Raw genomic sequence first — 27,126 nt, 5'->3', positions numbered from 1 at the left:
ATTTTTTTTTTTTTTAATTAATAGCTACTTTATTTATTTATTTATTTTTGGCTGTGTTGGGTCTTCGTTTCTGTGCGAGGGCTTTCTCTAGTTGCAGCAAGCGGGGGCCACTCTTCATCGCGGTGCGCGGGCCTCTCACTATCGCGGCCCCTCCCGTTGCGGGGCACAGGCTCCAGACGCGCAGGCTCAGTAGTTGTGGCTCACGGGCCCAGTTGCTCCGGGGCATGTGGGATCTTCCCAGACCAGGGCTCGAACCCGAGTCCCCTGCATTAGCAGGCAGATTCTCAACCACTGCGCCACCAGGGAAGCCCCAAAGTAAAAAATTTTAATGGTCCCCCATTACAAGAAATCACGCTGTGGAAATGATTGCCATGGTATGTAGAGCCGGTGCAGTCTACTCAGATGAGATTGGTCGGGGTGTCTCGGCAACCCAATCCCAGCTTAAGGACAGGGGATTGGACCCGACAGGCAGGTTGTCACTGGCGATACATGCATGTGGCTGGTCACTTGCACATTGCACAGGTTCTTATCATTTATGTATTTTAGCAACTGACTGTTGAAGTATGGAATTACTACTAGATGATTCTATACAGTACATGCTAAAACTTCTGTGTTTTTTGTTTTTGAGCTCTTTCGGAGTTAATGTGTTTCAGCTCCAAAACTAATATTAATCCAGAAAACATCTGTTCCTGTGCATTCCAGGGAATGATTTGAGGTGTGCCCTTTGACCCAGAAAGTCCTCTTCTGGGCATTGAACAAAGATGTAGCTTCAAGGATGTTCACGAACGTGACCTTTGTAAAAGAAAGATAAGTCATGGGACAGCCACAGAAAATAATATTGGAGAAATGCATTTATTGACCTGAAAAGACGTTCATGAAACATAAGAGTTACAAGACAGTTGTCTGCGGACGGCAGAGAGCAAAGGACTAAGCGTCCAGATTCAAAGTACCTGAGTTCAAATCCTGGCTCTGCCACCTGCCCTTGTGAGCACTGGGCATTATTTAGCCTGTCTGTGCCTCGGTTTTCACATCTGGAAAATGGGGGTAATGAGAGAATGTAGGTAACAGAGAGAAGGAGTTAATGCGTGCAAAGCCCTGAGAACAGGGCCTGGCTCTCGGTGAGTGAGTCCTCAACAAATGTTAGCCATGGTTATGGTAAGATCCCATCTGTGTAAAGCAAAAATGCAGTACGTACATGCCCACGGGTGACAGTGGTCATGTCTGTGTGGTTTTCAGTTGTTTTAAAATTAGGTTCTTTTTAAACGTGGTTTGCCAGTATTTTCACAAGCTTTTACAAGAAGAAAAGCAACACAGAACAACTTCATTTTGAAATGTAAAGAGTCCCCGGGCCCCTCGTGGCCTTTGACTCTGACCCCACCTGGCCTCCTGCCTCAGGTTCACTGAGAAAGGGAACTTGGAAGTGCTGCTGTTCACCATCCAGAGCAAGCTGCGGGCCAACAACCAGAAGGTCTACACGCCCCGCGAGGGCCGGCTCATCTCCGACATCAACAAGGTCCACAGCCTCCCTTCCATCCCTGGGACGACCCACCCTCAGCACCAGCCCCTACTGTCCCTGCTTGAACCCTCGGCCTGGCTTGAACCCCACCCATCCCGGGTGCAGGCGTGACTGCCACATCCTCTCCCGAGACCTGCACGTCCCCCTCCTCCTCCCTCGGTCTCTCCATGCAAATTATACCCCAGTCCCTTATCTTGTTCAGCATACCCTAGACTCACTGGCCCTACTTTTGTTTCATTTTTTTTACAGACAGCATAAGATTAACAAAAGTAATAGGGTTCGCCCACAGCCCCACCACCACAAACAAATCCAGTGATTTGCACTGTGCCCTGTCCCCCTCCGGTCTTTGTCCAGCAGCAGACGTGTTTTTCATGGGGCTCCACGGCACTCACGCCACCCTGTTCCTCATATTTCCCTGCACAGGCGTCTGACCGCATTCCACAGACCCACTAGACCGAGCTTCCCTGGGACCCACCCTACACCCCCAGCCCCGGTGACCCCTCCCCGCCCTCACTTTCTGAGCCCTGGCCCTTTAGCACTAATCCTGTCTCCACCTCGCAGGCCTGGGAGCGGCTGGAGAAAGCTGAACACGAGCGTGAGCTGGCCCTGCGCACGGAGCTGATCCGCCAGGAGAAGCTGGAGCAGCTGGCCGCCCGCTTCGACCGCAAGGCCGCCATGCGGGAGACCTGGCTTAGCGAGAACCAGCGCCTTGTGTCCCAGGTAGGACACGGGGGGCTCTTGGCCTGTCCAGGCAGGTCTGGAGACATGGGAGAGTGAGAGAGAGTGGTGGATAAAGAGCCCTGCGAGGTGGGGAGCTAAAGAAACAAGAACTCCATCACACAGACTTGGAGACCAAGAGCCCGGGAACCAGGGCCCGGAGCCTTGAACAGGAGAAGGGCCGGTGAGACAGGATGGGGTGGGATAGAGAGGACGCTTAGAGCCACCCCGTGGAGTTGGCACCTCACAGCAGAAGTGCTCCGGGGGGTGGGCAGGGGGTGAGCAGAGCGGCGTCCCGGAGCTCCCAGCCCTCCCTCCCTGTCCCCGCCCCAGGACAACTTTGGGCTGGAGCTGGCCGCCGTGGAGGCAGCAGTGCGGAAGCACGAAGCCATCGAGACGGACATCGTGGCCTACAGCGGCCGGGTGCAGGCGGTGGACGCCGTGGCCGCCGAGCTGGCCGCTGAGCACTACCACGACATCAAGCGCATCGCCGCGCGGCAGCACAACGTGGCGCGGCTCTGGGACTTCCTGCGGCAGATGGTGGCCGCCCGGCGGGAGCGGCTCCTCCTCAACCTGGAGCTGCAGAAGGTGTTCCAGGACCTGCTCTACCTCATGGACTGGATGGAAGAGATGAAGGTACCAGCGGATGCGGAGGTGGGGTCGAGGTGGTCGGGACCGTGGGAGGACGAAGGGCACGTTTGCTCATTTGCTCAGCCGAACCTTTGCAGAGTATGTACCAGTCCAGGGCCCTGTCCCCAGTTCAGATGAACAGAGCAACCAGCTCCCTGTCCTCATGGGGCTCACGTTCCAGCGGGAGGAGACTGATGATAAAACCCGTGGGCCTATCAATAAACAACATAGCAGGTGGGCGTGAAACGTACGAGGAAAGAGAAACAGGCCGGGCCGAGTGATGGAGGGGTCCAGGAAGGCCTCTCTGAAAAATGCCATTTAAGCTGAGAGCAGAATGTCCCAAGGAGCCAGCACAGGGAGATCTAAGGAGAGAATGTTTCCAGGCAGAAGGAACAGAAAGGCCCTTGGCCTGCTCACGCATGGCATGTTCCAGATGAGAAGGGAGGCCGGGCGGTGGGGGTGGGCTGCTGTAAGAACAGGGAGGGGACAGGGGATGAGGTAAGGGAGGAAGCAGCCAGCTCGCTTAGGGCTTACAGGCCTGGTCAGGGAGTTTGGATTTTACTCAGAGTAACATGGAACATTGAAAGTGATTAGAAGGTTTTGAAAAGGAGGAGAGACATGATTCTGCGTTTTTACATTTTTTTAAATGTCACTTTGACTGCTATTTGAAGAATGGCTGTGGGCAGCCAGAGTGGGAGCAGAGAGACCAGTCACAGGCTGTTGCAGTGATCTAGGCGAGAGACGGGGATGTGGATAGGTCTGCAGAGATGCTGACGATTGCTGGGGTGCTGGGGACTGAGCCACGACCATAGGAGGGTGGCGATAATTCTGGTGCTGAGATGATGAGTCAGAGCGGAGATTCCAGGAGCAGGGTTTAGTAGGAAAGTTGTTCGGCAGGAGGGGAGTTGAGTACAAAGAGGCCAGGGTGCCAGGAGATAACTCAGGGGTCACTATGTGTGTGAGTGAGGGCTGACAGCTGGGAGCACGTGTGCTCACCTGGGTGCAACAGCTGGAGCCGCCCCAAGAGGTCGGGATGTGTGGTTGATCCAGGAAGATGGGGCGAGGTTAGCGCATGTGTGTGGCGGGGCAAGAGGCCTGACTGGGAGGGAACCGGGCGGCTCTCAGACGGCCATCGACATGCCGCGTGCGCCCCGCAGGGCCGGCTGCAGTCCCAGGACCTGGGCAAGCATCTGGCTGGAGTGGAGGACCTGCTGCAGCTGCACGAGCTGGTGGAAGCCGACATTGCCGTACAGGCTGAGAGGGTGCGGGCCGTCAGCGCCTCTGCGCTGCGCTTCTGCGACACAGTAAAAGGTGAAAAACGGGGGGGTGGGGGGAGGAATTGGAAAAGGGAGGGGCTGGGAAGGAGAACATTAAGAGCTGAAGCAGCAAGACTGGAAAAACCTGGGGACAGGAAAGATGATGGGTGGACGGTGGGCGACAGAGCTAAGAGAGTGGGGTGGGGGGGGATTCGTAACTAGGGGTGCACAGGGGGCAGTAGAGGGCTGGGCCACAGCTCTTGGCCCTCTGGTGTGACTGTTTCAGAGTACAAACCATGCGACCCCCAGCTGGTGTTGGAGCGGGTGACCACCCTGGAGCAGAACTATGAGTCGCTGTGCAAGTTGGCAGCGGCTCGGCGGGCCCGGCTGGAGGAGTCCCGGCGACTCTGGCGCTTCCTCTGGGAGGTGGGCGAGGCCGAGGCCTGGGTGCGAGAGCAGCAGCACCTGCTGGCCTCGGCAGAAACCGGCCGGGACCTGACCGGCGTCCTCCGCCTGCTCAACAAGCACACAGCCCTGCGAGGCGAGATGAGCGGCCGACTGGGGCCCCTGAAGCTCATTCTGGAGCAGGGCCAGCAGCTAGTGGCTGAGGGCCACCCCGGGGCAGGCCAGGCCGCCGCCCGCACCGCCGAGCTCCAGGCTCAGTGGGAGAGGCTGGAGGCCCTGGCGGAGGAGCGTGCCCAGCGGCTGGCCCAGGCCGCCAGCCTCTACCAGTTCCAGGCGGACGCAAACGACATGGAGGCCTGGCTGGTGGATGCGCTGCGCCTGGTGTCCAGCCCCGAGCTGGGACACGACGAGTTCTCCACGCAGGCCCTGGCCCGGCAGCATCGGGCCCTGGAGGAAGAGATCCGAGGCCACCGGCCCACCCTGGACACCCTGAGGGAGCAGGCCGCGGCCCTGCCTCCCGTGCTGAGCCGCACGCCGGAGGTGCAGGGCCGGCTGCCCACCCTGGAGAGGCACTACGAGGAGCTGCGGGCCCGCGCGGGCGAGCGCGCACGTGCCCTGGAGGCGGCCCTGGCGCTCTACACCATGCTCAGCGAGGCCGGGGCCTGCGGGCTCTGGGTGGAGGAGAAGGAGCAGTGGCTCAACGGGCTCGCCCTGCCTGAGCGCCTGGAGGACCTGGAGGTCGTGCAGCAAAGGTAGGCCCCGTGCACGCCCGGCCCTCCCGAGTGGCCTTGTGAGTTTGGGGCCAATGTATAGGGTGGCCCCCATGTGTGTGGGGTATGGTGGGTGCCACCATAAACTGCCTGCTCTTGCTACATACATCCCTTTGAGTCTTGCCAATAGTCTGGTTTTTGCTTTAATGAAAAACGTTAAACATACTCAGAAATAGAAACATTATGCAGCAAATTCCTATATAGCCATCACCCAAATTCAGTAATCATCAATATCTTGCTCTGTTTGATTAATTTTCCTTTTCAAAAGCAAATCCCCAGTATTAACATTTCACCTCTGTATTCTCCAGGAACATAGAAATTTGCAATAGGAGTACATTATTTTTTAATTGTGTGTGCAGGCTTAGAATAGCTAAGGCTTTGAAGTTATAAACCTTTTAGACAGAGACACTGATTAACCCCTCATGAAGTAGCTTTATCTACAGAATAAGAAATCCTAAAATAATTTAGAAATGATGTTTTTCTTATAGAACCACACGCAATACCATTATCACATAAAACAAAATTAGCAATTCCTTGATATCACCAACTACTCAATCTACTTTTTCCTTTTATTTATTTATTTATTTATTTTTCTTTTTTGGCTGCGTCGGGTCTTAGTTGCGGTACTCGGGATCTTTGTTGCGGCATGCAGGATCTTTCGTTGTGGCGCACGGTCTTCTCTCTAGTTCTGGCGTGTGGGTTTTCTCTTTCTAGTTGTGGCGCACGGGCTCAATAGTTGAGGCGCGCGGGCTTAGCTGCCCTGTGGCGTGTGGGATCTTAGTTCCCTGACCAGGGATGGGACCCGCGTCCCCTGCATTGGAAGGCGGATGCTTTACCACTGGACCACCAGGGAAGTCCCTACTACTCAATCTATAGTCAAATTTCTTGGTGGTTTTAAAAATGTAATTAAAGATGTTTTGTTGCTTTTTTCAATATATCCCATGACAGGAGTCAGAAACCCCTATGCCAAATACAGCCTCTGCCTGTTTTTGTAAATAAAGCTTTATTGGAACATAGCCATGCCCATTCATTTGCATGTCATCCCTGTGTCTGCTCTTGCACTAAAACAGCAGAGCTGAATATTCGTGATAAAGACCGAATGGCTAGCAAAACCTAAAATATTTATTATGTGGCCCATTTGCAGACTCTGCTCTATGAGAATATGAAATGTTCCGGGAGAAGTTATGCTTCACATCTTTATCACTTAAATTTATTTCGTTATCAACTCATTTTTTAACACATATTAGTAAGGTGGGACCCAGGTAGGCAGCTAAGGGGTAAGTCCCAGGAGGAATAAGGGAGGTTCTGCTGAAGGGTGAAGCCCTGTGCCAGGGATTAGTTTGACTCGTTGTCCAGATGGTTCTCACCTTTAATTTTTACCATGTTTTTGAGCCACTCTAGAGATGACAGTTTTTCTACTTGTTTGGGGGGAGTTGGGGGCTCCCCCTTGATCCCCAGATGCTATGAACTATGTAGGGAAGAGGTGCAGAGGCTCCTGTCCATAAGCCTCATGTTGACGGAGAGGAGTTCTCGTGGGCATCTAAGGGCAGTGGACCAGCACACCGCTGCTTCCCACCACTCATGCCCAGCTCTTCCACCCCATCAGGTTCGAGACCCTGGAGCCTGAAATGAACGCCCTTGCAGCGCGAATTACTGCTGTGAATGACATCGCAGAGCAGTTGCTGAAGGCCAACCCCCCGGGGAAGGACAGCATTGTCAACACCCAGAAGCAGCTCAACCACAGGTGGGGTGAGAAAGGATGCAGCAGACAGGATGGCAGCTGGAAGAGAGTTCTGTAGGGCATGGGAGGGAGGCTAAAATGAGGAGGGAAAGCCATCTGAAATATGTCGGAGGGGGGTGGTGATGAAAGAGATGGAAGTGGGGGAAAGGTCGTCTGAAGAGGCTGGTGCCTGGATAGGGAGCAGACAAGAGGGGTCACGGGAAGATGAGTAGGGAGCAGGCCCTCTAAACGGCAGGAGTAGGCGGTAGGATATACCAAGGGAGAGAGAGCAGGAAGAAGCTTCCAATCTACCTGCACAGGGCGGGAAAGCTGAGCAACTCTGGACACTCCCTCTGCCCTCAGGTGGCAGCAGTTTCGGTCCCTGGCGGAAGGCAAGAAGGCAGCTCTGACGTCAGCCCTGAGCATCCAGAACTACCACTTAGAGTGCACAGAGACCCAGGCCTGGATGAGAGAAAAGACCAAGATCATCGAGTCCACCCAGGGCCTGGGCAATGACCTGGCCGGGGTGCTGGCGCTGCAGCGTAAGCTGGCCGGCACCGAGAGGGACCTGGAGGCCATTGCTGCCCGGGTGGGCGAACTGACCCAAGAGGCAAATGCCCTGGCTGCTGACCACCCCGCCCAAGCCCCTGCCATCAACGCCCGGCTTGGAGAGGTGCAAGCCGGCTGGGAGGACCTCAGGGCCACCATGCGGCGACGAGAGGAGTCGCTGGGCGAGGCGCGGCGGCTGCAGGACTTCCTGCGCAGCTTGGATGACTTCCAGGCCTGGCTCAGCCGCACGCAGACCTCTGTGGCCTCTGAAGAAGGGCCGGCCACCCTGCCTGAGGCAGAGGCCCTCCTGGCCCAACATGCAGCCCTGCGGGGAGAGGTGGAGCGGGCCCGGAGCGAGTACAGCCAGCTTCGGGCCGTGGGTGAGGAGGTGACCCGGGACCAGGCCGATCCCCAGTGCCTCTTCCTACGACAGCGACTCGAAGCGCTGGGAACCGGCTGGGAGGAGCTGGGCCGCATGTGGGAGAGCCGACAAGGCCGTCTTGCCCAGGCCCACGGCTTCCAGGGGTTCCTGCGGGATGCTCGCCAGGCCGAGGGCGTGCTCAGCAGCCAGGTAAGAGTCCGCGGGGCAAAGTCCCAACCAGGAAGAAGTGGGAAATAGGGACCAAAGGAATGTGAAGGAGTGGTGGATGAGGAGGTAAACGCAGCAGATGGAGTAGGTGAGGGAACAGGATGGGCAGGGAGAACATGTTAAAAAAAATACGGGAGTAAAAAAAAAAAAAAAAAAGATGTAAATATAACTTACCAAAACTGACTAGAGAAGAAATAGAAAACCTGGCTTGTCATATAACAGAAATGTAATCAGCAGCTATAAATAAGATGGAACAGGATTTGGAGTGTTAAAGGCCCTCCAGCCCAGCTCCCTTCTAACTTTCTGAGACTCCCACATAATCAGGCACCATCCCTCCGTCTTCAGAGCCAGAGTCTGCCTGTCCCTACCTGGTTGGCTTTCATGTCTCAGATGGGGCCTTTGGTAGGTTCCTTCTGAGAGGTTGAGAAATGAGCTCGGTATCTCTCCTCCCACACAGGAATATGTTTTGTCTCACACGGAGATGCCGGGGACACTCCAGGCTGCTGATGCTGCCATTAAAAAACTGGAAGACTTCATGAGCACCATGGATGCCAACGGTGAGCGGATCCGCGGGCTCCTGGAAGCCGGGCGCCAGCTGGTGTCTAAGGGCAACATCCATGCCGAGAAGATCCAAGAGAAGGCAGACTCCATAGAGAGGAGGTATGATGAGGACAGTGGGCAAATGAGGGGCCCTAAAGGGAACCAAGTGAAAACAGGATGAACATGGCACTCAGACCGATAGATGCGGGTGGGGAGCTGACAAAAAGTAGAGGAGGAAAAACCAAGTGGTTGGAGAGGGACTAAGTCACGGGGTGGGGGGAAGTTCCGCCTCCCTGAAGTCTCCTAGGGTAGCTGGACACTGGACCTCAGGGTTCCTGGGTTGTCTTGTAGCGCTCCCAGAAGGTATTGTCCCCAGAGGAGGAGGACTGAGGGCTTCTAGGTTAGTTAGAGGGTCATAACCCTTTTATAGCAAGTTCAAGGGCTTCACAGGGGCCTGTCATTACAGACACAGGAAGAATCAAGAAGCAGTGCAGCAGCTTTTGGGCCGTCTTCGGGACAACCGAGAGCGGCAGCATTTCTTACAAGACTGTCACGAGGTGAGGCTCTCAGTCCCCCATGTCGCCTCTGACATTCCCTGGCCACCCCTTTCCCACAACGCCCTCGCTCTCTGAGCCTAGAGTCAGTCCACTGCAGTGTCACCTGAGCATGTGAATCCCTGCCTGGCTTCTCCCCACATCCACCACCTCCCCCGACTCACCCTCGCCCCCTTCCCGTTTCACGCTTCCCTCTCTCTGAAATGTACTCTGCCCTTCTCCATCCCTGCTCCATGCTCGGTCCAGCTGAAACTCTGGATTGACGAGAAGATGCTGACGGCCCAGGACGTGTCCTATGATGAGGCCCGCAACCTGCACACCAAGTGGCAGAAGCACCAGGCGTTCATGGCCGAGCTGGCCGCCAACAAGGACTGGTTGGACAAGGTGGACAAGGTGAGCAATGGGACGGGAGCAGCAAGAACGGAGCCTTTGGGGCCTCCTCCCGTCAGCGTCCCAGCCTCAGTGCAGGGGAGGGTCCTGGCTTCAGGATCTGGCTTAGAGATCATGGAGCCCTTGGTGCCAAACTTCCAAGGTGGAAAGAAATGGTCTGGGGAGCGAATGTCTTAGGTCCATGGGACAGTGACTCCAGAACTTTGAGAAAAGGCAAATTAGTACGGAGCCAGACTGCAGCTTTGGGTCAGCATGATACCTATTCCTGGTCCAGAGCAGGAGGACACTCTTCAGTGGGGTCATCAAACTTCTATAAAGGGCCAGACAGAAAATATCTTAGGCTTTGCAGGCCACACAGTTTCTGCTGTTATTACTCAACTCTGGTGCCAGAGCAGCCACAGGGAATACATAAACGAATGAGTGTAGCTGGGTTCCAATAAAACTTTATTTATAAAAACAGGTGGTGGGCCAGATTTGGCCCTCGGGCCACAGTTTGCCAACCTCGTTTTTGAGTCTTGCTTTCCTGGTATTAGGTCTCCCACCCAGCTCTTCCTCAAGAGCTGAGCGCAGGCAAAACTTAATTTCTACTCAGCAAGTATTCCTGGACAACATCCTGTGTGCTCAGCACTCTGCTAGGTGCTGCAAGGTATATAAAAAGATGCTTTCCTTCCCTCAAGGACATGATGGTTGGGAAGAGGAAGAGACCAGTGTGGATCCAGTTTCTCCATTTGTTCAGCAAATATTTACTTTGTGCTACTCTGTGCAAGGCCTTGTATTAGGCACTGAGTGGGGAACAAAGGTGACTCCACTGCAGGCTCCACCCTCGAGGAATGACACCCGAGCCAGGATATGAGACATGTACACAACAGCTAAAGTCAATCCAAAGCAGAATATAACAAATATAATGAGAGAGCCTGATAAAGCCTGGGCACTAAGGAGAGAGGAGATGTGGGAATCCTAGAAGCAGGGGCCAGCGGGGCAGTCCATGAAGGACAAGTAGAATTTGGACAGGCAGAGGTGTTGAGGGAAAGATGTTTCTTGGTAGAGAGACCGGAAACCAGGGGTGTGGAAGTGGGGCGCCTGTACGGGAGCAAGGGGGTAAGTCCTTCTGGCAGGAGCACAGAATGCGTGAACCGGCCTTGGAAGGAAAGGTGGGAAAAGCCTGCCAGGCCGGGTCATGAAAAGCCCCGATCACCACGTAAGGACTGTGCATCAGAGTGGATTGTGCCGACGGTTGGTAAAGTTACCCAGCGGTGCTCTTCATCCTGGCGGCATGTGTAAAACGGCCTGAAGGCAGTGACTTGGTTTGTGTTCCCCTAGAAGCAAGGCTTCCAGTGCAGGCCACTTCCACGGGAGGTGATCACAGGAATGCCAGTAGCGGGTGGGGAGGTGAGACAGAGAAGGGAAGGTAGTCAGTGAAGCGTCCACTGCCATGCCAGTTACCCCAGTGGGCACCTGGCACTCAGTTCTCATGGGACACCTGGGCGACGGTGTGGAACGTGCATCAGAGTTATCCCAACCAAAGCAAGGACTCCCAGTGTTCGTCCACCAACGCCCTGGCTGTCGCTGGTTGAGGGCTGTTTCTGGGGGCAGTAACTCCCTGGCACTTCCAGGCCACCTTGCGTACAGATCAAGTCACACTGCCCTCACCTCTCCAGAAACCAAAGTCCTCAAGCAGAAGGGCTGGGAGTAGGGAAACCAGGTGAGGGTCACTTGCCATAGTTCAGGTGAGAGGTAATGAGCTGAGAAACACAAAATGATGGCCGATAACACAATAGCACGTGCAATATGACACTGAAAACCACAAGCACCAGGGAGCTCAAAATAAGGAGAGAGCGCAATGGCCTCTTAACTGAGACGAGGTTTGATGGGACCTTGAGGAAGGAGTAGGGTTTACTCAGCAGTGAGGGCAGGGGAGCTTAGAAAGCTTGGAGAACACCCAAGAAGTCGGTAGGATTGCCCTCACTTCAGGTCTCTGCTGCCCTTTAGGTCCCTGTTCTGCTGTCTGCTCGTGTTCAGTGGTATCTAATTCTGACACTGACCCCTTCCTTTTCCCACACCCAGGAAGGGCGGGAGCTGACTCTGGAGAAGCCGGAGCTGAAAGCTCTGGTGTGGGAGAAGCTAGACGACCTGCACAGGCGCTGGGACGAGCTGGAGACCACCACCCAGGCCAAAGCCCGCAGCCTCTTCGATGCCAACCGAGCTGAGCTGTTTGCCCAGAGCTGCTCTGCCCTGGAGAGCTGGCTGGAGAGCCTGCAGGCCCAGCTGCACTCCGACGACTACGGCAAGGACCTCACCAGCGTCAACATCCTGCTCAAGAAGCAGCAGGTACACGGCGGGCCTTTGGTGGGACTGGTGAACAGCAGAAGAAAGGAGGGGGGAGTCAGTAGCTCTTGAGATTCACGAGGCCATCCTCAGGCCTCGCAGACAGCATCTTCACTGGTATTTCTCAAGGCGATTTCCATGGGCCACCAGTGTCAGAATCTCTAGGAGTGTGTGTCAGTCAGAGTAAAGTCGGGAGACAGAAACCACACTCTAACTTGAACAAGGAAACTTTAGTGAAAAAACTACTAATTAATAAAAGAGGGTTACCTGCCAGTGGGGTAAAGAGAACTCCAAAGCAGGGATCAGAAAACATTCTTCTGTAAAGGGCCAAATAGTATTTTGAGCTTTGAGGGTCATACGGTCTCTGTCACAACTGTTCAACTCTGTGCTCGTAGGGTAAAAGCAGCCATAGTCGATGCGTAAAAGACTGGTGTGGCTGTGTGCCAATAAAACTTTATTTACAAAACCCGGCTGGGGGCTGGGTTTGCTGACCCCTGGTCTAAAGAATGCAGGAATAGCAAATGTAGGGAGCAGCTACTGCCTCTAGGACTGAGGAGGGGGTGCCCAGGAAGGAATGGGATGCCCTCCTCCTACCCCAAGGCTGAGTTTCAGACCTCATGGTGAAGGCAGAGGCCCGCTGGATGGCGTAGAAATTTGCTGGGGTGTCACAGACCAGAGCAGGTCTGAATCTGGCAGGCCAAGGCTGGCCATCAGGAAGTTGCCACTGAGATGCCAGCAAAACCTTCTGGAGGGTGAGGGCCACCGGGTCTCCTGCATACGGTGGGCAGTTGTGCCGTAGGAGCAAGAAGGAAAGCACACTGGAACCGTAGCTAGAAGCCTCTGCCTCACCTGTGCATTGTGGTGTCCCTCCAGCGCCCTCTACGGACGAGACCTAGTGTTGCACCAGCTGGCAAAGGAGAAATACTTACAGGGTCCAGTTCCAGTGACTCAAAATGGGCAAAGATGGACTTGGAACTGAGATGGATTGGGGACTGAGAGACAGTAAATTGATAACTAGCACAGTTCTCACACCCCGTGGATTCTCATATATATTAAAGTTTGAGATCCACTGATGTAGGCCATGAAGGGATACTCTCCCTGGGGCGAGCCCCAGGGATAAGAATTCATGATTGGCTCGATATAGACCAGTGTCTCCGCTGAGCTTGAAGGTGGAGGCACGGTGATAACACCTCCTTCCTCTTCCGGTTGGCAGATGCTGGAGAGGGAGATGGCTGTGCGAGAGAAGGAGGTGGAAGCAATCCAGGCACAGGCAAAAGCTCTGGCCCAGGAAGACCAGGGTGCAGGGGAGGTGGAGAGGACCTCGAGGGCTGTGGAGGAGAAGTTCAGGGCCCTGTGCCAGCCCATGAAGGAGCGCTGCCGGCGCCTGCAAGCCTCTCGCGAGCAGCACCAGTTCCACCGGGACGTGGAGGATGAGATCGTGAGTCTCCGGGACCTGGGACGGGGTAGAGCCTCCATCATGGTAAATTATTCCCTGTCTTTGGCTCTCTAATCTCCTTCTTGGATGCTGGGGGGATGCCAGCAGTGCTCTGTTTTCTCTTCCCTTTGGCATTGAAAGTCAACCCTCTAGGGACACCTGGGGACACCCTCTAGGTCCCTTGACCCCAGAACCGGGAGCCCTAGAAAACCTTCCCCCAGGAATCCCCACTATCCAACCCCTAGCTCTGACTTTGCCCTCCGGACCTCCACTAACCCCCACTTCCGTATCCAGTTGTGGGTGACGGAGCGGCTCCCCATGGCTAGCTCCATGGAACATGGCAAGGATCTGCCCAGTGTCCAGCTCCTCATGAAGAAAAACCAGGTGAGGCAAAGGCTAAAGGCAGAAGAAAGGGTCCCAAGAGCCTCCCCAGACTTGAAAGTGTGTTTTCTTAAGAACTGGGGTTTCTCTGGCTCCCCCTGGTTGCTGGGTGTAATCCTAGACTTCAGTGGTTCGCCTTTCCTCACCTCGGGAGGGTGGGTTCCCCTGGTGGGAGGTCATGTGGACTGAAGGGGCATCATGGGCCAGAAAAGAGGGGAGGTGGGAGGACACAGGGAGGATGAGAAACAACGGTGTGAAGGGGGGCTTGCTGTTGAGTAAGCGTAAGGGGGGGATGTAGGGTGAGGGGGTCCCTTGGCAAGGCTTTCAGCGTCTCCTCCTCTGTCGCTATGGACAGACCCTGCAGAAGGAGATCCAGGGCCACGAGCCACGGATCGCGGACCTAACGGAGCGACAGCGCACTCTGGGTGCGGCAGCAGCAGGCCCGGAGCTGGCCGAGCTACAGGAAATGTGGAAGCGCCTGGGGCACGAGTTGGAGCTTCGAGGGAAGCGACTGGAGGAGGCCCTGCGGGCCCAGCAGTTCTACCGTGATGCCGCGGAGGCAGAGGCCTGGATGGGCGAGCAGGAGTTACACATGATGGGCCAGGAGAAGGCCAAGGTGAGAGCCAGACCAGAGCTCAGGCTACGGCTTTCCTCCCCCCTCCCCCTACTCTCTACTGCCACTCTCCCCTCCCCCAGGATGAGCTGAGTGCCCAGGCAGAGGTGAAGAAGCATCAGGTATTGGAACAAGCCCTGGCCGACTACGCCCAGACCATCCACCAGCTGGCAGCCAGCAGCCAAGACATGATTGACCACAAGCACCCAGAGAAGTGAGCATAGCACCTGGACCCCCAGGCCAGTCCCTGGGGGAGAAGGGAGCCAGTTCCAGACAGGCCCAGAGATTGCAGAGCCTTCCGTACTGCATGTGTACAGGACCACCTAGAAAGCTGGAGAAGCAGGGACTTGGCCAGCAGTTGGGGGGCAGGACTCTCTGGGATAGACTAGGGGTCAGAGCAGTGTGTCCTCCCCTCCCCCGCAGCACGCGCATATCGATCCGCCAAGCCCAGGTGGACAAGCTGTACGCCAGCCTGAAGGAGCTGGCGGGAGAGCGGCAGGAGCGCCTGCACGAGCACCTGCGTCTGTGCCAGCTCCGCCGGGAGCTGGACGACCTGGAGCAGTGGATCCAGGAGCGCGAGGTGGTGGCGGCCTCGCACGAGCTGGGCCAGGACTACGAGCACGTGACTGTGAGTGCGGGGAGGACGGCGGCCACACGTGGGCTCCAGGAAGGGTAGAGGACCCACTGGGAGACTAGCCCTTCATCCTGGGCCGAGCACCAAGGGGCAGGGGCACAAGACCAGGTCGTGCAGACGCTGTCCTCTGGGTTCTGAGATATTTAATTGGAAGAACCGTGCAGAAAGGAGGACGTGGGGCCACGCATAGACGTGGGCAAAAAGGAAATGACCGATCACTGTTTTCCAACAGAACTCACCAGTACACTGGGGACTTGAGATTCCTCTCCACAGTTTGGGGGTTGGACACTCATTGGTGCCGAAATATGGACCATAGTTAGGGTATCCTTGTCTGAAGACTAAAGGTTCCAAGTACCCCTTTGCTGGGGGCTGGAGGCTGGGCGTGTCAGTCAAATCCAGGGTCAACGGGAACCAGTTGCTTCTGCTGCCTAACTCGGCCCTGCTGAAGAAATCTATTTTGGCCCATGTGGCCCAGGGAAAGAAGTGGGTTCTCAGTCTGGGGTAAAAGGACTTGCCCCGCGAGTCAGGGACCACATCCTCCAGTGTCACAGTGTTGTCCGTGCAACCGCTTCCTCTGCCAGATGCTCCGGGACAAATTCCGAGAGTTCTCCCGGGACACGAGCACCATCGGCCAGGAGCGCGTGGACAGCGCCAACACCTTGGCCAACGGACTCATCGCCGGGGGCCATGCCGCCCGGGCCACGGTGGCCGAGTGGAAGGACAGTCTCAACGAGGCCTGGGCTGACCTGCTCGAGCTGCTGGACACGCGGGGTCAGGTGCTGGCAGCGGCACACGAGCTGCAGCGCTTCCTGCACGGTGCGCGCCAGGCCCTGGCGCGGGTGCAGCACAAGCAGCAGCAGCTTCCAGACGGGACCGGCCGGGACCTCAACGCTGCCGAGGCCCTGCAGCGCCGACACTGTGCCTTTGAGCACGACATCCAGGCCCTCAGCGCCCAGGTCTGACTCAAGCATGGGTGGAGGCAGGGGGAGGGACGGGGGCACTTAGAGGAGACTCCGTGGGGAACATGGGGAGGCTGGAGGGATCGCATCCTCTGCAGGGCCACGTAGGGGTGAGGTTAGGATGGTTCCAGGAAACCATCTCTGGCCAGGGGACATCTAGCCACCCCGTCCACACCTGTAATGACAAGGCTTTGTGAGGGCCTGTGACATTTTCAGATGGTCCTGGTGGGTAGAAGATTCTTCATGTTGTACTTCATGTTGACCATCTGTTGGTCCCACTCAGGTGTTAGACCTACACAAAATAAGCATAGATCCTTCCTGCAGCCATTTAAACCCAGTCGGCCCCCCACCGAAGTCCCTTCTTCAGGCCGAAAATCTCACTCTAGCAATCTTTGAGGTCCCCCACGAGCTGGACAGGCCTCTGAAAGCTCACCCAGCTAGTGACCCTTTTAAAGGGTTGATCCCCAGGCTAAGCCCAGGCCCCCTGGTAAGACCCTACAGGGCAGAGTATGACGGGGCTTACTCTGGACTCCAGCCCTCATCTTTCCCAGCACACCCACCCCCACTCCTCCTCCTGCTTCTCCGGCTGGTAAAATGGGCAGGAGGTGTTGAGCAGAGGTCAGGACCGAGGGAGGTTGCAGCCCCTCAGAGTCTCCCAACTCTGCCTGACTTTGACCTGGGCCCCGGCAGGCCCAGCAGGTGCAGGATGACGGCCACCGGCTCCAGAAGGCCTACGCCGGAGACAAGGCGGAGGAGATCGGCCGCCACATGCAGGCCGTGGCCGAGGCCTGGGCGCAGCTTCAGGGAAGCTCTGCAGCCCGCTGCCAGCTGCTGCTGGACACCACGGACAAGTTCCGCTTCTTCAAGGCTGTCCGGGAGCTGATGCTGTGGATGGACGGAGTGAACCTGCAGATGGATGCCCAGGAGCGGCCCCGGTGAGGCCCACAGAGCCTGGCGGCCTCCGGGGGTTATGGGCTGGTGGCCGGGATAGGGTTGTGGGCAGCAGGTGATGTGGTCTCTGTGCCCCCAGGGACGTGTCCTCCGCAGACCTGGTCATCAAGAACCACCAAGGCATCAAGGCGGAGATAGAGGCCAGGGCTGACCGCTTCTCCTCTTGCATCGACATGGGACAGGGGCTGCTCGCCAGGAGCCATTACGCAGCTGAGGAGGTGTGTGAGGCCTGGGCGTAGCCGGGCACCCTCACGGGGGAGGCCTGAATGCTGACTTCTCCTCTGAGTCTTCCTGCTTCCTTTCATTCTTTCTTTGCAGAAACCTTTCACCTTCCCCTTAGTGCTGTTCAGGGATCTCCCCATTTTATCTTTCCCCCAGAACTGTCTGCCTCTTGAAATAAGAAATCACTGGTTCCCCCACGTGAGACCCCCCCAGGGACCCTGGCAAGGCCCCGCTGGGTGCTAACTCGCATCTCCGCCCCCTCCCCCCCAACCCAGATCTCAGAGAAGCTGTCTCAGCTTCAGGCACGGCGCCAGGAGACAGCTGACAAGTGGCAGGAGAAGATGGACTGGCTGCAGCTTGGTGAGCTGCTGTAGGAAACTGACTGAGGGCTCCAGGCCCTGGGCGGTGAGGGAGCGGCTGGGGGTCTCGCACCCTGTAGTTTCCAGAGTAGGCGAGACCAGGAATCTGGGGCATGAAATTCAAGGCCCCCACCCTTGGCACTGCCTGGCTCTGCCCTAAGCTCCTGCTCTGGGGCAGTGGCTTTCTCTGTGTCCTTGTGCTTGAAGCTGCTGTGGCTATAATACCCTGTCGTTGCCCACCCTGATTTGCCACCTCCCTGCGACCCCTAATCCCTGCAGTTTTGGAGGTGCTCGTGTTTGGGAGAGACGCAGGTATGGCGGAGGCCTGGCTGTGCAGCCAGGAGCCGTTGGTGCGAAGTGCTGAGCTGGGTTGCACAGTCGATGAAGTCGAGAGCCTCATCAAGCGGCACGAAGCCTTCCAGAAGTCCGCAGTGGCCTGGGAGGAGCGTTTCAGCGCACTGGAGAAGCTCACGGCGGTGAGGGCTACAGGACCCCAGAAATACCGGCCCCATCCCACTGCCCCAGACTTTGCGCGCTCTCCTGCTTGAAGAAGACATTTCTTCTCTTCCTATTGCCCCAGCATCTCCCAGATGTGAGCCAAGAGTGCCCTGTTGTCACCTCAGCTTTAGGAGCCATCTTTTTCCCTGGGTGGCACTAAGAGACACCATCTCCCCCATAACTCCTAATCCCCGCCTTCTTCTGGAATTATAGTCTCCATTCTTCCTGTTTCATCAGACTAGAGCTGAGACATTTCAGCTTTCCCCAGTGCCTGGGACCTTCCATGCTCTGACCTCAGAATTTTTTGACAGCTGGAGGAGCAGGAGAAGGAGCGGAAAAGAAAGAGGGAGGAAGAGGAACGGAGGAAACGGCCCCCTGCCCCAGAGCCCACCGCCGGTCTGCCTGAAGGGGCCCTGGTGGACAGCCAGACAGCGCCCGATGCTACCTGGGACAGGTGGGAGGTGGGACACTTCGGGGAGGAAGAGGAGGCTGAGCCAGAGCAACGCATAGACCTCACGTTCTCTGTCACCTCTGCCGTTCCAGAGCCCAGCCCCGCCTGCCAGCACCCTCACAGCCAGCCAGCGTGAACGGCATCTGCACAGATGCGGAAGCCCCACAGGTGACTCCTGCCGCCCTAAGCGCCCCCGTCAGAATCTTAGCCCCTCCCCTTGCACATCTGCGTACAGCGTCTTGTCCTTGTAGCCCCTGGTGGAACAACAGAGACTTGAGCAGGGCAGCTTCCCAGAAGCGCCTGTGAGTTTCTCTTGGAGGTGTGGGTATTGATAACTGGGAGATATGGGACGAAATGGGTATGTGAGCTGGGTGGTGGGGACAGCAGGGTCAGGAGAGGGCAGAGACTCAGAGGAAGCGTGGAGGTGGCAAGACCAGCTCTTGGACTTCCAGCTTTGCGACCTGCAGGCTAGGTGTCTCCCATCTTGTCTTTTTTTTTAAACTTTGGGTTTATTTATTTATTTATTTATTTATTTATTTATTTGTGGCTGTGTTGGGTCTTCGTTTCTGTGCGAGGGCTTTCTCTAGTTGCGGCAAGTGGGGGCCACTCTTCATCGCGGTGCGCGGGCCTCTCACTACCACGGCCTCTCTTGTTGCGGAGCACAGGCTCCAGACGCGCAGGCTCAGTAATTGTGGCTCATGGGCCTAGTTGCTCTGCGGCACGTGGGATCTTCCCAGACCAGGGCTCGAACCCGTGTGCCCTGCATTGGCAGGCAGGTTCTCAACCACTGCGCCACCAGGGAAGCCCTCCCATCTTATCTTTTGACACAGACACCGTTTTCTTCACAGGGGTCTGGTGCTGGGGACGAGGCCAATGGGCCACGGGGAGAGAAGCAGACCCGGACACGGGGCCCGACCCCTCCTATAATGCCCCAGAGCAGGTCATCCGAGTCAGCCCGGGTTGCCACCTTGCCCACCCGCGGCCCGGAGCTCTCTGCCCAAGAACAGATGGAGGGGCTGCTGTGCCGCAAACAGGAGATGGAAGCCTTTGGCAAGAAAGCCGCCAACAGGTACTGGGTCTGGTCATGTGGTGCCTGTGTCCCCTGCGGCTCCTGCCTTCTGGAGAGGCTTGCCCAGAACCTCTTCCTAGACCGGGGGGGGGTGGGGGGGTGGGACTCAGGAGCAGGTGGGGCCTCAGGTGAGGGCCGGGAGGGTATAGAGACGATGGGCCTGATGACAGGAGTGGCACTGGGAGTCCTCGGACAACCAAGCTGTTCCCAGGATGACTGGCCCCTCAAAGGCCAGTCAGGCACCTGCGTCTCCTCCTCGTCACCTGCACCATGTCCCTCCTAGGTCATGGCAGAACGTGTACTGTGTCCTGCGGCGTGGGAGCCTTGGCTTTTACAAGGATGCTAAGGCAGCCAGTGCAGGAGTGCCGTACCACGGAGAAGTGCCTGTCAGCCTGGCCAGGGCCCAGGGCAGCGTTGCCTTTGATTATCGAAAGCGCAAGCATGTCTTCAAGCTGGGGTAGGAATGGAACGTGCCCTCAGGATGGGAGGGAAGGTCACAGTGATACAAGGCACAGGGGAGCCACTAGGGGACAGAGAGGTCAAGGAGGGAGAGGCGGGGGATCTGGTTGTCTTCCACACTAAGGGGAGGAGCACCAAGACGCAGGCCTGTCAAGCTGAAAAATTATCCTGCCTGGGAGATCTTGAAGCAGGATGCTGGCACTCCCCTGTCTCCAGGTACACCCGGGGGCTTGCCCCTGCCTGCCAGCCGGCAGCCAGAGCAGGAGGCAGGGCCTGGGATGGAAGTGAGCTCACCCTGGTCCTCGGCAGCCAATCAGGAAGGATTTGCTTTGGCACAGTCCTGGGAATCTGAAGAATGTGCAGAACGTGTCTGATCTGGCTCTGAGGTCCCCGGGCATGTTCTCCAGCCTGGTCTCTGGGTGATAGTGAGCTCTCACCAGCCCCGATCTGGCCAGTCAGAGTTTCAGCTCTGCCCTGAGGTTTCTCTCTCTCCCAACAGCTTACAGGATGGGAAAGAATATTTATTCCAGGCCAAGGATGAGGTGAGCTGTCCCTTCTCCTCCCGTGTCCCCCTTCTCTCTGTGCAGTCTTAGAACCTCCAGATGCAAATTTCTTTCTTCCCTCGCCTCTCTCTTTTTCCTTGTCTGAAGTGTCTCATTCCTTGATATCAGACAACCCACAATGTGCCAACTGGATGTTTGTGAAGGCCACACCAAAACATGTTCCCTACCTTAAAGGGGTCTTTTTCTCCACTGAGATGAGGCAGTCATCTCCACCTCCTCCTCTTCCGCTTCCCCACCGTGGGCGAGCCAGCCACCCAAGCATAGCATCCTCCAAGCTGACCAGTTGTCTTTCCGCGCCCCACTGCAGGCAGAGATGAGCTCGTGGTTGAGGGTGGTGAATGCAGCCATTGCCACTGTGTCCTCGGCCTCTGGAGAGCCTGAAGAGCCAGCGGTGCCCACTGCCACCCGGGCCATGACCCGGGCCATGACCATGCCCCCGGTATCACCGGCCGGGGCGGAGGGACCTGTCGTACTTCGCAGCAAGGATGGCAGAGAAAGAGAGCGAGAAAAGCGCTTCAGCTTCTTCAAGAAGAACAAGTAGTTGGGGGCGAGACTCCCAGGCCAGCTGCCTCCCTCTGTCCAGGAAACTGCCAGGGACCGTCGACAGGGACCACCCTCTTGTCAGGACAACTGCCTGCTGCTAGGGTCTGTTGCCAAGGTCAACCCATCACCAGGAACTGTCTCTGGAGACAAGTCAGTGTCCCCAAGGGCAACCCTTCTCTTCTGCTATTTAATTCCAGACTGGTGGTGGGGCCCAGGCAACCCCCAATTCCACTCCCCCCTTCTGCCCTCCTCCCCTAGCCTTACGCCTCTATCCCCACCGCAGCGCAGAGAGCGCGGCACCCTCTCCATAGGCCACGTGGGGAACAGCTGCCCCTGCCTCGGGGTCACTCTCCCGCCACAGCTAGGGCACGCCATCCAGTCCTTGCCCCTGGGGGCCAGCCAGGAACCTCTCAGAGCTGAAGCAGGACCTGGGGGCAAGATTGCCAGATGACAAGTCAGAGACGCCGAAGCTCCCCCTTCCCATCCTCCCTCATCCTCTGACTCAAGCAGCCCCTCCATCTCCAGCAACTCTCAACAGCTTCCGGGTGTGAGTTGTTCAGGGGCAACCACGGCCTTGAGTCTGGCCAAGGAGGTGATTAAACAGCTCAGCTTCTCTTACTGCCTCTGGGTGTCTTTGCTTTCCTGACCACAAGCCTCTCTGCCCATGCCCCTGTTCTTCCTTCTGGCCCTGGTCTCCTGTGTGTCAGGTTTCCCACTCTGCCCCCAGCATCCAAGCCCGCCAAGAACCACATTATTCTGTGAGTCTCCCTACCATGACCTCATTTCCCCATGACAATGACCTCCTCTTTGCTGGGTTGACCAATGTCAAACCTCTTTTTAGACCAAAGACGTTCACCATGATATTAACAAGCAGTATTGAGGCAGTGAATGACTGCTTCCCCGGTGCATAACTTTCTTCACTCGTGATTCTCTCGAACTGTTTTCAAAAATGGAAGACAGCCTAGTCTCAGCCACTGCTCAGCCTGACGGCGGAGAGTGGAGCATATAGGTGGTGATTACTCACCCCCACCTTCTGTCTCAATAGAGAGGACCCCAATAGGGGATCGAGGGAGTTCAGACAGGGATCAGATAAGTAACAGGTTCCCAATCCACTGACCAGTAGAATGACATCACCCTGGGAAGCCACGAGATACATCCTAAGTATGTAAACAAAAACACAGGAGAATGTATTTTAGATCCAGTGAAGTATAAAAAAAAGGAGCAGGTGGCTTTCCCTCTTGTCTCTGGCTCGGCAACTGGAGGTTTCAGGGCAATAGTATTTGCCTTGGTGGCCTCCTATAGGAAAAGCTTTGTTCTTTCATTGCTTCCCATATAAAAACAACCATTTCTTTTCAGGGCTCAGAGACCTTTCCAGGAAAGCAGCCCCATCTTTAGCATAATCGGCCAAGGGCCCTGGCTGAGCAGACCCTGACTATCATCAGCTGTGACAAAGACAGGGTCAGGTGTGTGCAGGCCCAGAACGTTTCCAAACATGAGATGTGGTAGACCAGATAGTACACAGAATAATTATCCCTTTCTCTTAAGAAGAGCAGATTCAGTATGCCAAAGTAAACATGTGGATAATGTAACTGGAATAATCTGTCGTGGGACTAAATGGAGTACTACATCAGCACTACACAGACACCTTCTTTTGTTCTTCAGGTATAACTGTAAAATCCCCACTGTATGAAGGAAGAGAAAGTCACACATTGCGGCGTGCTCAGGGAATCTGGGTATTTGTACTCCATGGTGGCAAGCCTGGGGGTTGGAGGAGAAAGCAATAACTGGAGATTTTAGAAGGAAATGTATATGGGGGTGAGGAACCAATGGAGAAGTTATCATTTTAACTTGTAAATAGGGCAGCCAAGTGAAGCAGTCCTGCAGAATGCGGTCAGACATTGTGAATGGAGACGTAATAAAAATATGGTTTGAGCATTTATGAACACATGGTAGCTGAAGCTACCTGAGTCCATGAATCCTTAAGGACAGGACATAGAAGAGGATAAGCATAAGCATAAGGTCAGGAAGTAAGTCTTGGGAGACACCTTCGGGAATGAGTGGAAGAAAGGGAAAGTTCCAGGAAAGATGACAGAATGGAATGGAGTGACGGATATGAGGCAGATTAGAGCACAAAAATACAATAATGCGGGTTCCACAAATCAATGGGGAAATAGGGACAGATAAAAATGGATTAATTATTTAGAGAAAAATGTTTGCATTCTTACCTAACCCCACCCCCAAGGGTGAACTCTAGATCTGTGCTATCTGGTATGGTAGCCACAGGCCATACGCGGCTACTAGCCACTTGATACGTGGCTAGTCCAAATTGAGATGTGCTGTAAGTGTAAAATGTTTTCTGGAGTTTGAAGACTGAAGAGGAAAAAAAAGAATTTAAAACATCTCAATAATTTTTATACTGATTATATGTTGAAATAGTTTAGCTATATTGGATTTTGAAAATATTAAAGTTAATTTCAACTGTTTCCTTTTATTTCTTAAATGTGTTTACCAGAAAATTTTGTATATGTCGCTCACATTATATTTCTATTTGGACAGCACTGCTCTAAACGGACTACAGGCCTAAATGTGAAAGGTAAAAACATTAATGTTAATAGAAGAAAATGCAGGAGAACATATTTGTGACTCAGGGGGATGGAAAAGGACATTTTATAAAAAACTTCAAAAGCACAAACTTTAAGACAAAAATTGATTAAATCGATCACATAAAAAAATTAAGGATTTCTGTTCAGTGAAGGAAGGACTCCGTGGACAAAGTTAATAATTTCGTGGAATGAGAGAAGATATTTGAAACCAATAAGAGATTAATATCTAGAACATACAAGAAAATCCTGCAAACAAAAAGGAGACTGTAACCTGACAAGAAACACGGGGAAAAGATACGAATAGGGAAGTTACAGAAGAGTCAACCTCCCACGCTTAAGAGAAATAAGAGATGCTTAGAAGCATTAGTGATCAGAGAAATGCAAATTAAAGCAACAATGATATACCACTTTATAGCTATTATACTGCCCCAAATTAGACAACTGGATAATGGCAAACATTGGCAGAGACACTGAGATGCAGGGCCCCTCAGGTGGGAGGGTAGACTGGTTTCCAGAGGACAACCTGGCACTACTTGGACTAGTTAGTTCCAAGTAGTTAGTTCCAACTAACTTGGACAAGTTAGTTCCAAGTATACCCTACGACCCAGCAACCCAGCAATTCCACCCCTGGGCTTATCTCCCCTCAAATTCTCACACCAAACCATTAGGGCACACAGAATTAACATAAGGATGTCCACTGCAATCTTGTTTATAACAACACTAAGGAGTTGGGAGGCAACCTGAGTGTCCTATGCTGGGAGATGGATAGGCAAAATATGGTGGTTGCACACTGTGGAGTATTACTCAATAGTTAGACACCACAGAGTAACTTAGTGCTTAGTGAAAAGAGTAAGAAACAGTGAGCTACGGTGCTTTGTGACCACCTAGAGGGGTGGGATGGGGAGGGTGGGAGGGAGGGAGATGCAAGAGGGAAGAGAAATGGGAACATATTGTATATGTATAACTGATTCACTTTGTTATAAAGCAGAAGCTAACACACTATTGTAAGGCAATTATACTTCAATAAAGATGTTTAAAAAAAAAAAAAAAAAGAAACAGTGAGCTATACAACACAATTTACATAAACATTTGCAAAATTAATTTACCCAAATGAACAATGGGCGGGCTTTGTCTATATCCATATTAGGAGAAACCAAATGTAAAAGGGGATACTTGGGACAATCTAGGAAAATTTTAAATATAAATATTAGATGAAATTAGCATAGCAAAGAGCTGATGTTTTAGAGGCAGTTAGTGAAAACCTTACAGGCGAAATGACATTATGTCTGGGATTTGCCTTAAAAAAACTCCAGCCCACCCACCCACACACAAATAGAGGGGCTACACAAAATAAGATCAGCAAAATGCTGATAACTGTCAATGCTGAGTAAGGGGTCCATAGGAGTGCATAATATTCTCTATTTGTGCCTTTTTGAAATTTTCCACAATAAAAGTTTTTTTAAAGGGAAAAAGTAAATGTGCACTAAAAAGACATGTTTTGTAGAAAACAAACTTACGGTTACCAAAGGGGAAGGTGGGGGAAGGATAAATTAGGAGTTTGGGATTAGCAGATGCAAACTACTGTATATAAAATAGATAAACAACAAGGTTCTACTGTATAGCACAGGGAACTATATTCAATATCCTGCAATAACCTATAATGGAAAAGAATATGAAAAAGAATATACGTATATATAAAACTGAATCACCTTGCCGTATACCAGAAACTAACACAACATTGTAAATCAACTATACTTCAATTTAAAATAAAGACATGTCTTGCAAGAACACAAACAAACAAAATAATACACACTAAACTCATTTACTGGTTGCCTATGAGGGAAGGGGAAGGGAAGTAACAGGGAATAGATAAGAACAGGGAAATAGATGGGGGGAAGGAGATGTAATGGTATAGTCACAGCTATGAGGAGGAACAGCATAAAAACACAGGAGAAAAGGATGGTGAATGAATGAAAATTTTAGAAGGATGAAAACTGTTAAAAGGACATTCGTTTTGGTGACCTCAGAAAACTTGGGGCATTGGAGAGGAGGACAGAACCCGAAACACAGTGCACGAAGGTGGGCGACAGCAGGTTCAGACTCTGTTTGTGGAAGTCTGTCCTGGAACACAGGGAAGAAACCCAAGTTAAAAAACCGTAACAGTGAAGATGAGTGAAAGCTATTTCAGAAATGGGCAAGGAGGTCCCTATACATGTTTTAAAAGTCTGAGTGTAGAGAGAAAGTGGAAACGACCAAGAGGAGAAGGAAAGGGGAGAGGTAAATAGAAGTAGGTGGGAGACAAGCATGAGTGTTATCAGAATTGGAAGGACAGTGCCTCTTCTGAAATTGCTGGGAAACAAAGAATTCAGTGAAAGAAACATAACAAAGTAGTTGGAGAGGAAGAGGTCAGCCTGCAGAATTTGTGCCTGACAGTATCAGAAAGCATACCAAGGAGGAATGGTGATTGACAACCACCCTGGCATGCTCTACTTGGAGATAAGCTCAGTCCATCAATCTCCATAAACTTCTATTCTTTGTTCAAAGGTGACAGAGTAATCCACCTCAATATCTTCCTTTTTGCCACCAGGAGGTGCCCTTGGACCACAGCTGAATTTTGAAAGCCGGAAAGTGCTCAGGGACTCAAGTTGCCCAGTCCTCCAGCAGCTTGGTGTGGACATGGAGACCTGGCCTACCCCCAAAACAAGAAACCTCTCTGGGCCTCCTTTGGTGTGCTCACCACGGATCAGGAACTGTGAAGGACACACAATTAGAGCTTAATTCTCTAGCTAGGGAGAGAAAACCAGCCTTCATGTATATGTGACAAAACTTGACTGATTAAGTGCAGCTAGGATAGAATGCCTCTTAGAGCTATCTCGGCTCTGCCATCTTTGGTTCTCCTTTTCCTCACCAATGCATAACGTGTTTGCAATTTTAAAATTTTAAATTATGTATAAAAGCTCTACCAAAAAAAGACTAGGTTAGCTTAAAATGTGGCGCGCCTCTATTGCTAAAGTGTTGTCCCAAACTGCCATAGAGGTTGGCAGGCGCAAAGAAAACCCCCTTTTAAGGGACCCAGTTAGATAACCCTTTGTCATCAGCAGCCGCCTTCCACCCCCACCCCCGCTCCCCCACAGGGCCCAATAGCACGATCCATTGTGATGCTTAGTGATTCTCCCGGGTTTCTGATTTCACCAAGTCAGTGGTTGCGTCCAGGGCCCTTCTGACGCTTGAGCGACGACCGCCCACCTTCCAAGGTGGTGATTGGCTAGTCAGGCCAGAGGGCGGGCTGACCTCCGCTCCGCAGCGCCGTCACCAGTCGGCCCCGCCCCCGTATCGGGGCGACTGCGAGCAGAGCCCGGGGGCAGCCATTTGTATGCGGCCGCGGGATTGGTCGTCCGGCTCCCGCGAGGGTGAGGGGGGGGGCA

General features: G+C 53.9%; 1 protein-coding gene across 4 annotated transcripts in view; it reads left to right on the top strand.

The window, feature by feature from the left end:
- The window catches only part of SPTBN2 (spectrin beta, non-erythrocytic 2), a 37,598-nt gene extending 15,885 nt beyond the window's left edge, over positions 1-21,713 (top strand). For 2 of the 4 annotated variants that reach the window (XM_059932103.1, XM_059932102.1), the window contains 28 exons: positions 1,396-1,513; positions 2,078-2,236; positions 2,567-2,869; positions 4,021-4,174; positions 4,406-5,276; positions 6,901-7,038; positions 7,378-8,134; positions 8,610-8,812; positions 9,159-9,249; positions 9,493-9,639; positions 11,701-11,964; positions 13,175-13,399; positions 13,691-13,780; positions 14,133-14,393; positions 14,474-14,604; positions 14,814-15,018; positions 15,606-15,980; positions 16,674-16,918; positions 17,014-17,152; positions 17,432-17,516; positions 17,795-17,991; positions 18,325-18,467; positions 18,557-18,632; positions 18,716-18,766; positions 19,313-19,533; positions 19,817-19,990; positions 20,492-20,534; positions 20,863-21,713. In XM_059932103.1, coding sequence (XP_059788086.1) covers positions 1,396-1,513; positions 2,078-2,236; positions 2,567-2,869; positions 4,021-4,174; positions 4,406-5,276; positions 6,901-7,038; positions 7,378-8,134; positions 8,610-8,812; positions 9,159-9,249; positions 9,493-9,639; positions 11,701-11,964; positions 13,175-13,399; positions 13,691-13,780; positions 14,133-14,393; positions 14,474-14,604; positions 14,814-15,018; positions 15,606-15,980; positions 16,674-16,918; positions 17,014-17,152; positions 17,432-17,516; positions 17,795-17,991; positions 18,325-18,467; positions 18,557-18,632; positions 18,716-18,766; positions 19,313-19,533; positions 19,817-19,990; positions 20,492-20,534; positions 20,863-21,096 — 6,100 coding nt within the window. In that variant the 3' untranslated portion in view covers positions 21,097-21,713. The remainder of the gene's footprint in view (positions 1-1,395; positions 1,514-2,077; positions 2,237-2,566; positions 2,870-4,020; positions 4,175-4,405; positions 5,277-6,900; positions 7,039-7,377; positions 8,135-8,609; positions 8,813-9,158; positions 9,250-9,492; positions 9,640-11,700; positions 11,965-13,174; positions 13,400-13,690; positions 13,781-14,132; positions 14,394-14,473; positions 14,605-14,813; positions 15,019-15,605; positions 15,981-16,673; positions 16,919-17,013; positions 17,153-17,431; positions 17,517-17,794; positions 17,992-18,324; positions 18,468-18,556; positions 18,633-18,715; positions 18,767-19,312; positions 19,534-19,816; positions 19,991-20,491; positions 20,535-20,862) is intronic. The other 2 variants (XM_059932101.1, XM_059932100.1) reach the window with 1 other exon arrangement.
- Positions 21,714-27,126: the final 5,413 nt, after the last annotated feature.

The sequence above is a fragment of the Balaenoptera ricei genome, chromosome 8 (assembly GCF_028023285.1).
Source record: "Balaenoptera ricei isolate mBalRic1 chromosome 8, mBalRic1.hap2, whole genome shotgun sequence".
NCBI classification, from domain to species: Eukaryota; Metazoa; Chordata; class Mammalia; order Artiodactyla; family Balaenopteridae; genus Balaenoptera; species Balaenoptera ricei.
Note: the sequence above shows the minus strand (reverse complement) of the source record. Positions and strands in the feature narration are given on the sequence as shown.